This window comes from Thunnus maccoyii, chromosome 11, assembly GCF_910596095.1.
Source record: "Thunnus maccoyii chromosome 11, fThuMac1.1, whole genome shotgun sequence".
In the NCBI taxonomy this organism is placed as follows: domain Eukaryota; kingdom Metazoa; phylum Chordata; class Actinopteri; order Scombriformes; family Scombridae; genus Thunnus; species Thunnus maccoyii.
This window is the reverse complement of record NC_056543.1, coordinates 27,253,118-27,264,011: the sequence shown is the minus strand read 5'-3', so window position 1 is coordinate 27,264,011 and position 10,894 is coordinate 27,253,118. Positions and strand designations below refer to the sequence as shown.

The 10,894-nt window shown below is 39.3% G+C and overlaps 1 protein-coding gene across 1 annotated transcript; it reads right to left on the bottom strand.

Moving 5' to 3' along the window:
• Positions 1 to 3,681: 3,681 nt before the first annotated feature.
• On the bottom strand, positions 3,682 to 10,291 carry ndufa10 (NADH:ubiquinone oxidoreductase subunit A10). The gene is made up of 10 exons (XM_042426408.1): positions 10,119 to 10,291; positions 7,496 to 7,664; positions 6,890 to 7,105; positions 6,605 to 6,691; positions 6,344 to 6,465; positions 6,000 to 6,079; positions 5,603 to 5,657; positions 5,431 to 5,516; positions 4,883 to 4,991; positions 3,682 to 3,912 (listed from the first exon to the last, which is right to left on the bottom strand). The coding sequence occupies exons 1-10, from the start codon at positions 10,191 to 10,193 to the stop codon at positions 3,844 to 3,846; spliced, it is 1,068 nt and encodes a 355-aa protein (XP_042282342.1). The 5' UTR covers positions 10,194 to 10,291; the 3' UTR covers positions 3,682 to 3,843.
• Positions 10,292 to 10,894: the final 603 nt, after the last annotated feature.

The following is a 10,894-nucleotide window of genomic DNA, read 5'->3' as shown; positions in this document are numbered from 1 at the left end:
TGTTGGTCGTCACATCTTGTTACACCTCAGTGAATGTTGGTTCAGCTGGTTGGCAGAAGAGGGAGATGGAGCGCTACACAAGAAAGCTATGGTAGGCTAAAACTACCAAGGTAGCCTATATTTGTAAGTACCTACCCATTCCTACAGTACACACCTTGATGAAAACATGAAACACACATACCTTTAGTAAAGTATTTTCTTCTTTCTTGGTCTGATTCATGGTCTTGTGGCATCAGTGGCAATCACATTGTAATATTAATAATGAAGTCAAATTATGACAATAAATGAGATAAAAATAGCTTCATTTTACATAAAGGTGCATTGCTGGCAGCTGAAATATCTAACATCCACTTCTTATATACTTTATCTCCATTGAAGTATGTTTGTCTCCATGTCTTTTGTTAAAGTTGGAAGTAGTTATGAATTTATGGACAAGAGGTGCAATTTTAACAGAAGTACGCACGACTTTGTGTATCTTATGTTGGATCAGCAAATCAGTATTTCATCCTAGTGCACAAAAACATCTGTATGTATGTTTGTATCTTTGCGTATACAATTTTATATAGTGTGCTAACATCAGGAAGAGGCATGAAGACAATACATGGGGTATGGGGTGCCCTTTAAAAAAAAATTGAGCCACTGCCCCTCAAAACATCTCACTGCTCCAGTATGGAAATGAGGAGACAGATGGAACATGGCTTCTTCTTTCTCACGCAGTCCAAAATTAGGATTTTCTGGCTGCAGTAACTGACAAACATGGCAGCGAGTGTGTAAACCCAAACTCCAGGCGGCAAAAATATCCCCTCACAAACTCATAAATGACTCAATCAATGTTGCATTCAATTTCCCCAACGTCTGTGGCTTTCACTCAACCAATACGCTGTTTCTGTTTCCAAATCAGTCCAGTCCCTCTTCGGAAACGTCTGTAGAGTTACAACTCCATTCTGCAAAAATGTCCACCTTTTCCCCCTGCCTAACATCTCAACACTGATAAGACCTCAGTGTTACATCGTACCAGACAGGATGCTGTGCCAACCTCCTTTCTCCAGAGTTCATGTTTTCCATCCTCCATTAGTTTGCTGTGACTGCGCCTGGCTGCTGCACTGACAGCTATTCACACATCCTTTGTCTGAGTAGCTCTGATGCTCTGGCAGTAGGAGTGCAGGCAGATGACTGTTTTGCATTGGATGTATAATCATTTAGGTTTCTAAAATGTAGCATTGTGTATATGCTGACAGTATAAAAGACTGAGAAAATATTATACTGCAATGCATATTTTTTTCTTCCTTTTTTCCTCGACCATCCATTTTCGCCTCTACGCTACCTAGGGCAGTTAGTGTTTGTTATAAGAGATGAAACTGTCTCCCATACCTGAAATATAGCAGCTGCTAAGATGAAAAATGTCTCCACTGCTCTCCAAAACTTCCCCTTCAACACTAAGTATTTGGATCTGTCCAGGGACATTCTGTCAGAGCTCCCCTTGGGTTCTTTTGGGCATGAAGTGTTGGAAAGAGAATAACATCACTTCTGTGGCTGACAGAGCTTTCATCAACCTCCAAAGTTTAGAGAGGCTGAACCAACTCTCTGTCCTTGGGGAAAGCTTCTCTATGGGCCTGGACTCCTTCACAGAGCTCGTCCTGGCTCGCAATTATCTTGCTGTCCTGAAAGACAGAGCTTTTCAGACTTTGTGAAGCTTGATTTAAGTGCATACGTCATCCGGGTTTTGTGCTGGGTTGGAGGCTTACTGTGATAATTAGGAACCGGTCATCTATATGACACAGTAATAACAGGGTTGAAGTTAATCACCACTTCCTCTTTTCAAAGTCCATGACTGCTCTTTTATATTTTATAATTTTAGGCTTATGAATTCAATTACAGATATCCCTATTTCTTTATGCTGAAGCATTATTTATGGTGAGATAAATGATATAGTTTTCAACTACATGTGACAGAGTGGCATTCTGGTCAGCAGGTCCTGTCGCTGCATCACAAGAGTTAAGAGGAAAAGGTTGCTTTGGCTAAATGTTTGGAAGAACTTTTAAGAAGAGGACTCATTGTGTCCATAATTCTGAGAGAGAGGTAGATAATGTAAGTCATTTTGATGATTTTGGATCTTTGGAAATGTTTGGGCAGCATATATTTTCTCACACAGCTTTGTCTGCTCTGAAACCTCATCGCCTTCTCTTTGCCTACCAGGTGGCCATGCTGGAGAAAATCGGAGTTCTGGATCTGAACAAGGGCAGCTTGGTCTGGTTCCTCAAATGCTTTCAGCATCAAGGTTATGCATGTCTAACCTTTTTCTCACATATTGAGGCCTATCTAATTCTCATTAATGCAGTATGCAAAGTGTTTCCATAGCTGCATTAATATGACCACGATCAAATTTTGCTGTCTGTTCTGTCCTTCAGCATGACTTGTGACAGGAGTGTGTGTGAGAGAGTGTGTATGCAAATAGGTGATGGGTTTGTTTTCCTGCAGTTTGTAGGAGTGGGCTGCTTGTTTTCTTTCTCCAGTTTTCATCTGTTTGTTTTAATTAGAGAGGTAAGTTATTCTTATTTGGTTACTTAGATTTTTGTTAGGTCATATTTGTTACCTTCCCACTTAGATCTGTGTTGCTGGTTATGTTGAGACAAACATCAGACATTATTTTCAGTAGTATGGCTTCATGGCTACTTGGGATTTGGGGAAGATGGATCTTTTTGCCATGTTGTGTCTTGGCTATTCCTATATGGTGCATAACAAGTGCATTGATGGACAACTGGTCAACTCCAAGGATAGTAAATGTTAATTCTCCCTAACAGTCATGTTGAATGTAACATTATAATTCACAGGTGGTGATATGGTGAGATTCTGTTTTGATTGAACCAACACATACAGTACCAAAGACTGGACACACCTTCTCATTCAAGTGAAAGGGAAAGTGTGTCCAAACTTTTGACTGGTACTGTAGGTCATAATTTGCTCATCCTTCAACTTCAGGGCTCCACAGGTTGTCCTGGGTCTCCTGCTCTCCAAGACCATTAACTTACAGGGTTGTATGTGTCACGACCTGTTCTATACCCTCTAAGAACCACGGTGAGCGATCTAATACAGATAGACTAGATTGTGTAGTCTGGACACTGTGGTGAAAAGGGAGCTAAAACTGAAACAGGAGGTGTAATTGAGTGAGAGCTTCACTACACCCCAGCAGCAGGAAGCAAGTTATTGGGGATTTCCTCTCATCTCTCCGGCACATTCAGCTGTTGAGCCCCCTATATCCTCGTATCCGATGATCAGTTTTTAATTAGAACAAGAGCCTCCTGCAGCAAAGGCAAACACAAACTAATCATCGCTCTCAGAGGGGAGGTTGAGCCCAGCCTCAGAATAAAACTCAAATCAGAGATATGGAACACTAGGATCTTCTACTAAACAAGTAGACCTAACAGAGCAAACAGGTTGTTGAGATTGCTGAGAGGCTGGGAGCACATGACTGGAAGGGACATTTTGAAATGAAGGTATCTATAATAAAGTAAAAAAAAAAAAAAAAAAAAAAAATCAAATTACACTCACCATGAGAACAAAAATTAGTATGTTGCAATTTATTGGCTTATTTATATGTATTTCACTCTCTATGGTAAATATGTGTGTGTGAAATATGTATATGATCATATCTGGATGCAGAGTTAGAACAAAAGACAAGACTTTAATAGATTTGAATTTTATTTTTTTTTAATACATATTATTTAGGATGTACAACAGAGGACAAGTGGAACGAACACGGACAAGAAGTCCACAGTTCGCCCAGGGAGTTTATCAGCCAATGACGAGGGTTGATTCAGATTCATTAACCACATGTGGACTCATTCACTTCAGCCAGATGTATTTGTCTCCAACATCTGCATTATAACCAGCGGCATACTTCTTCCCAGGGAGCTAAAATGAAAACCAAGACTGACAATTAAACTAAAAGAAAAAAAGACTGCACATTCAAACCAGCAGGCATGCATATAATAACCTCTAACAAGAACAGCTTAGGCTTTGTGGAAAGTTTTCATTCATTTATCTCAATGAATTCAAATTAACTGCTATTAAAATGTACAACAGAAGCTGCAATACATCAGCGTTGCAAATGTCCTTGCATGACTTTGTCAGCTCAAACATGCTGAGGGAGATGATGCTACCACGTGTCACAGTTCTCATTCTCTCCACTGAGATCCAGGCTCAGAACAAAATGTCAGGTCACAGCCTCCTGTAGCATTATGCAGCCAGATTTTTACAGCAGGGGGGAGACAAAAGTCTCCAGTCAATAAACAGAAAAGGTCAGACCCAAATGTTTCCCTGCAAGACTGATACCACAAGCCTTGTAGCATATTCCACATCTGGCATTTGCCGTCTTGTAACTATGGAGTCATTCAATATTTCAGCGGAGAAAAAAAATTAGATCCATCAGGCTGACAGTACTGCACAGCCTTCACATTACAAAGGGTAGAACAATAAAAAGTATTTAATTATAAAGAGAACAGTAAGGATTTAGACGAAGGCTCCAGCTTTTCATTAAGTGCTCAACACAATAAATAATAAGAAACTATTTCTCCTGCAGCTTAATGAGACACTGCAGTTAACAACATTAGGGATGTGCTGAGCTGATCTCCAAGATCATTAGGGCAAATTAACTTTTTTCTGTATTGAATATAAACAGCCTGATCTGTGACCCTTTATATCTCCATTATAACTAAAATGGAGCATGTAAATAAGCAGCAGTGCTCTCTTTATGTCTATTTCAACATTTCTCAGATTCATCATAGTGGAGAGAGAGAGAGAGAGAGCTGAGGAATGACATGCAACAAAAAAAAGGTCGCCGGCAAGACCAGCTAATAAGAATGAACATGTTGTGTCTACATACCGATTTATAGGCATAGAATTTTTCATCATAATCATGGGCCCCGATTGTTATCTCTGGCAGAAACCTTGGTATGTGGGTCAGGGATGCCACCCTCTGTTTGTCTTCCACACTGTAAAGAGACAGAAATACAATCAAATTAGAGCAGAGTGTTGAAAACCCAGCATGATGGCTAATATTGGAGTCCAAAAGACAAGCACACAGGCATCAATTTATCTTATCCATATTCTTCATGAAACTTTTATTGTATTCTCTATTGCGTGTATATGACCAGCACTTTAATGTTTTTAATAGTCTTATTGTGTTCATGTTTTTATGCTTTTCTGGCAGGGAAAATAAAAGTCTGAACTGAACAGAAGTGAAAATCAAAACAAAAGTGCCTTTTCTGTTCTCCGTGTGATTCCCTTCAGGTACTTTGCATATTTATCCATAATGACTACGACAATCAGAGGCAGCGGTTGTGATACTTTTGTGGAAATTTGACTTTTGCAGATCTTCCTGTGTAATTTGCATTTCAATGTGGAAACGCAGAACGGCAATCAACAACTCACAGCATCCTCATGTGGTGGTAGGTGACATCATCTTGCTCCAGCCAAGGTCCTTTTTCAAACTTCAAGTACTCGATGTCCTCTGCCACCTGTGGATACGACGTTATGAGTGAGCTTTCTACAAAAACAGTTACAAGATTTGTATTTAACGAGCTGCTGTTCATTCGAGTCTTACTCTTTCAACATCTTGTGCTTGGGTTGAATCGTAAGCGAGCAGTTCTGACGTTTCGCTGAAAGAAAGACACAAACTTTGGTTCGAGCACTTCAGGTGTGATAAGATGAAGAGTCTACAGATGCGTTACAGTTCTGTTAGGCCGTAATTAGGCTCCAGATTTGAGCTAAATGATAACATGATGTCAGCGTGATGCTCTCAATGGCGATGTTAACAAGCTGGTGTGTTGCTAATTAGCCTTTAAACAGTGCCGACATGGCTAAAAATAACCACAAACTGGCAAAGTTAGTTTTTAATGTCGCATTACATATGAACCATGTTTGAATCATATGTAATTTGACAATGGTTAGAGATCTAATACACCACCATACATTTACCATCCATACGTTCACCTGCTTACCTGATTTTGGGCAGGAAAGACTTCTTGTAGCAATCCTCGATGCTCTTCAGATACATCAAGGGCACGTTCTGAAGATAGGACTGGGAATACAGAGATTCCATTTTAATCAATGACTAATGCTAAGCCTAAAAAGCCTGATTAAAACATCCCACTTTACACCATCCTTTTAATATCAACATTTCATTTGGATTAAGGTGGTTTTCATTTGGATTAGGCTGTTGTTCCAACTGAAAATGGTAATGACCTTTGTTCAAAGTTAGTTAATAAACGAGACTGAAATACCAGAAATCAGTATCCTACAATGAAGACAGTATCCTGTGGTGTGGCTGCATGCGTTCCCCTACCTTGCCGCTCTGTTTCAGCCTTTTCTGCACCTCCTCAGCTGGCAGGTCCACATAAATGACAAGGTGTGGGGGCAGGAACTCACAGATACTGATGTCTTTGATCTCATTGTAGTGCTGCACACCTGCAAGCCACAGGAGAGAGAAAAACTTATCAAGACAATTGCTTTCATGGTTGTGCTTCATATGTACAATTTTTAAGTGGGAGGTTCATTTAATACCGTTTGGCGCCATCTTTGATGTTAATGACATATTTATACTCACACTCCTTCCTGATGTAGCCTTGTTTCATCATGGCCTCCAGAAAGACCATGTCACTGAAGGGGGATCGCTCCAAAATCACTCCTTGGCCTTAAAACACAGAAGATCAGGATGAAGATGATTGACAGAAAACATGGGAGGTTAGGGTGTCATTAATGTAAGTGGCGTTTTTAAAACATGTCTGCATTAGTTTGGACTTATCCTGATCTCACGCTGTGGTTGTCCTTTGTTAGCTGAGAAAAGGAAACTACAGTGAACCTCTGTGCGTTCCCTCAGAGCGTGCGATACCTGTGGTGAGCAGGTGTTCGATGGCATCAGCGTACTGGAGCAGCCTCATGGTGTACATCCACAGCTGCAGCCTGTAGCTGTTTCCATCAGCAGCTTTGGGGTTTGTGTAGAACTTCTCCAGGCTGCACATCCCATTGAAGTCAACAGAGAGGGGTTCCTTCTCTGCTGTCATCTTGTCCAAGTAGAAAGTATCGGGCTCAGGCATGTAGTGCATCCCTGCAGATACAGAAACAGAAGTTATTACTCCAAGTGAAATAACAACCGAGCATATTTCCAAAAATGTCAGAGTATGTCTTCAATACAGTTAGTAGAGTGTGACCATTGATTGTTTGGCTCTTTTTTTTTTTTTTTTTTTAGATTAGAGTACTGCAGACAAATCAATATGGGCATATCAGCCATCAGACATGTCTAAGCTGTAAGTTAATGTTAAAACAAATGTTGGCTGATACATCGTTACCAGAATTTTACAATATTGGCACTGGTCATTTTAGCCTCTAAATGTCTTCATTCATCTACTTTATGATGATAAACCAGTGGAAATCACAGGTTGGTTGAGTGTATCCTGGTGACAACTCTAATGAAGGTTGCTTGCAGTCAGATAGTTACCCAGCTTGTCAGCCAGATTCTGGGCCAGCGCTCCTTTCCCTGAGGCCAGGTTGCCATCCACAGAGATGATTTTGCTGTAATGGTTAAACCGTGGCGTCGTCCTCTCGCCCAGCGCGTAGGCCCACCAGCCATACCGTAGGCTTCTCACTGAGCTTGTGTGAACACCTGCCTGGATGACAAAAAGAGCATACTTTAAGAATAAACACGTGTTAACACAGACGTGACTAAGGGATACACAGCGTAATGGGCTTTGTTGTTTTATGATTCTTTCTGTCAAAACTGTTGTGACAACAACAAACAGCAAACTTGTATTTGCAGTATATCATCTGGCAGTTTATTAGTTACAATTAACTAAAACTAAAGCAGTCTAATGCAACAGCACTGCAACAAATCCTATCTTTAAGGACTTATAATGTTCAATTTTTGTTGAAACTGTTTTAGTGAGGTTCTGATTCAACTTCATGGCCAATTTGGAAGCTGTAGTTTGTGGTGCTGTTGAATTATACTTCACTTTAATGAAATGTTTCTGATATTTTGTCTAACTGGTAGTTAGGTGTGCCTAATAAACTGACAGCTGAATGTACATTTGTCTGTAATGACGACAGCTTTGTTGTACGTGCGTTGCTCCGTGATTCAGTCACATTCTGTAAAAATACTGGATTTAAACGTTGTTTTCAACAAACATTTTATTGTTCCGGTGTTTCAGTTTAGCAAGTGACCCTGTTAACTGGCGAATCTCAGCCAAATGCGTCGTAGTTCTCGTAATAATGGCAGCTGTTGAAAACACTAACAGAACACATAGGTGTCCTCCTAAAAGCCTTAAATTCTCTTAAATTGAATGTTCTACACAGTAGGCTATATGTTCCTTCGGTCCTTTTTGTCTTATATTATGTAAATTCACATTTCTTCACTGATTTTTCTGAAATTAATAGTTTTAAATGTTAGCTTGTCAAGAGTAGCTAGAGGAAACACTGAATGTTGTTGCAGTACCCTCACTGATGGCAGGCTGGTCAAACTGTGTGACCAAACAGTTTATACAATATTTAGCCACAAACTGAACATACTGTGTGTACGAAATAACAAAGCAGGTTGAATATGGGCCACTTTTGGATTGAGAATAATTGTATAACATCCAAAAACAAGCTATAGATGCACTGCCAACTTATAAGCTACATTTTGTTTCCCACATTATAACAAACATTACGAGAGGTGAGTGCTTCTTGCTGAGCACAATTTAACTTGCATAAATGGTTAGTGTAGATAATAAAAACAGATAAGTAGCCTGATATAAGCTACTTATCCTAAACATCTCACTCCTCATGCCTAAACCTAACCAATAAAGGCAATGAGTACCAGTCAATCAGAGGAAGAATTGTTATGTATGTTACCAATATCAAATTCAACGCATAGATTATTCAGTGATATGAAAGCCACAGCTGGCCCCGGGCTGGCTAACTCACTACAGACCAGGAATTGTAGCAGTCTTGCTAAAGTTAGCACTGTACAAACAAAAATAGTTAAGACATCTGAACGTTATACTAGTAGCTAGTATACTTTGCTAACATTAACAGATAACGTAGTTAGCTAGAAAACTAAATGCTGTGACAGGGTGTGCTGTAGGGTGATTTTGTGCCATTACATTTCACTTGGCTAACATTAATTGTTCTTCTTCTCCTCATGAGAATCATACTGGTTGGCCAAACAAGAGCAGCATGATTAATTCTTCCAGGATTGCTAGTTTGCTATTCTGTCTTCCCCAGTTTCAAGGCTACAGAATTACTGTAATTAACATTACAATTAATTATTTTCCGATTGAACCTTCTGAAATATTTACTCATAATTGAGCAGTCTGGATTATCATTATGGGCGTCAGGAAAATGAGAGAAATAAGGTTTTACTTCTTGGTAAATGTAAGTAGCTACGTATGTAGTAAAAGGCTGAGCTAGATCACTTGCTTTACATCTATCAGAAAATGACATTTGCTACTATATACACTTATAGTGTGCCATATATATGTGCGTCATAAAAGAGTATTGCGATTTTTTGTTTACATTAATTTATTTATTTATTATGTGTATTGTATTATATCAGTAAGAGGCGAAGACATGTATTTAGGTCATACACATGAACTTGAGGGTGTATAGGCCTATATTGAGTAGAATTACAGGAAATCCCGTTTAAATATTGGGGCAGGACCCCCAGATCCCCTGCCAAATTTATGTCCCCACCACTTTCCAAATCAAACCTACACTTGCGCATGAGATCACATGCTGACATGCAACACACCGTTTGGACAACAATTAAAAAAACAGGCTTTGACACACTTTGCACTGAGAGTCACAGAGAACCGTTCAGGTGACAAATGGAGCTGACGACATCTAAACTGACTGATTTTGGTTGGAACCGGCATATACAACATATCTTGACTAGGAGCATTATGTATGCGTCAATAACATAATTAAATGTTTACTTAGCCGTCTTCTCGACTGCCAATAACATTATAAACAACTTTACAAACAAACCGGACCAACTGTGATGCTAGCTGGCTAGTTAGCTAGTTAGCTTGCCCTTGTGAAGTTGAAGGAGAAATAAAGGCCCGTGTTCCTGCGTGTTCTCTGCGTACCTTCTGTACAGCATTCACAGCTTTGAGAGCACTTGTTCCCGTCGGGATGATCAGCCGGATCCCCCTCAGGGCCATGCTGAACTGTCCTCCAAAAACCCTCCGACCTGACCTGAGAAATGGAGATATCACAAATCACCGCAACCCAGCGGCTCAAAAATACGTCAGAGGTAGGGCCTTTAGCTAGTGTTGTCTCATACAATTTACGTCGGCTAGTGTCTAGTCACTGCCTGACTGTTTTTCTTTTTTTTTTTTTTTCTTCCTTTTTTTAATTAAGCTCATTTTAATTGACAAGAACAGGCAATATTTCCATGGGAATTGGTCACAAAAACTTAATGGTTTGAACCATAGACTGTTTATAAAGATCTATATACAGTGTATAGTTTGAACAAATCCCATTAAAAACTGACTTTAGCAGACATTTTTTCTTCAGCATATATTATGAACCAATGCCTCTGAACACTGTTTTATTATTAAACAGTGCTCTTATTTTTGTATTTTTCTTTACTACCTCATGTATTTTCAGTAATTATGGCACAGTATGATGTACATGCATTGCACAAAGTTATCAATAATAATAACAACACATCGCAGTTTTAAAAACATGATAGAGGAAAATAATGAATTACATTTTTCAAAACAACCAATTTTAATTTCAACCCCTTCTGCGATGTCCAAATAACTCCAGAGACACTGAAAACAAATATGTTCTCTTTTTCAAACAGGGTGCTATGAATTTATCAAGATTATAGAAATCTGAATACCATTTTAAAATAATA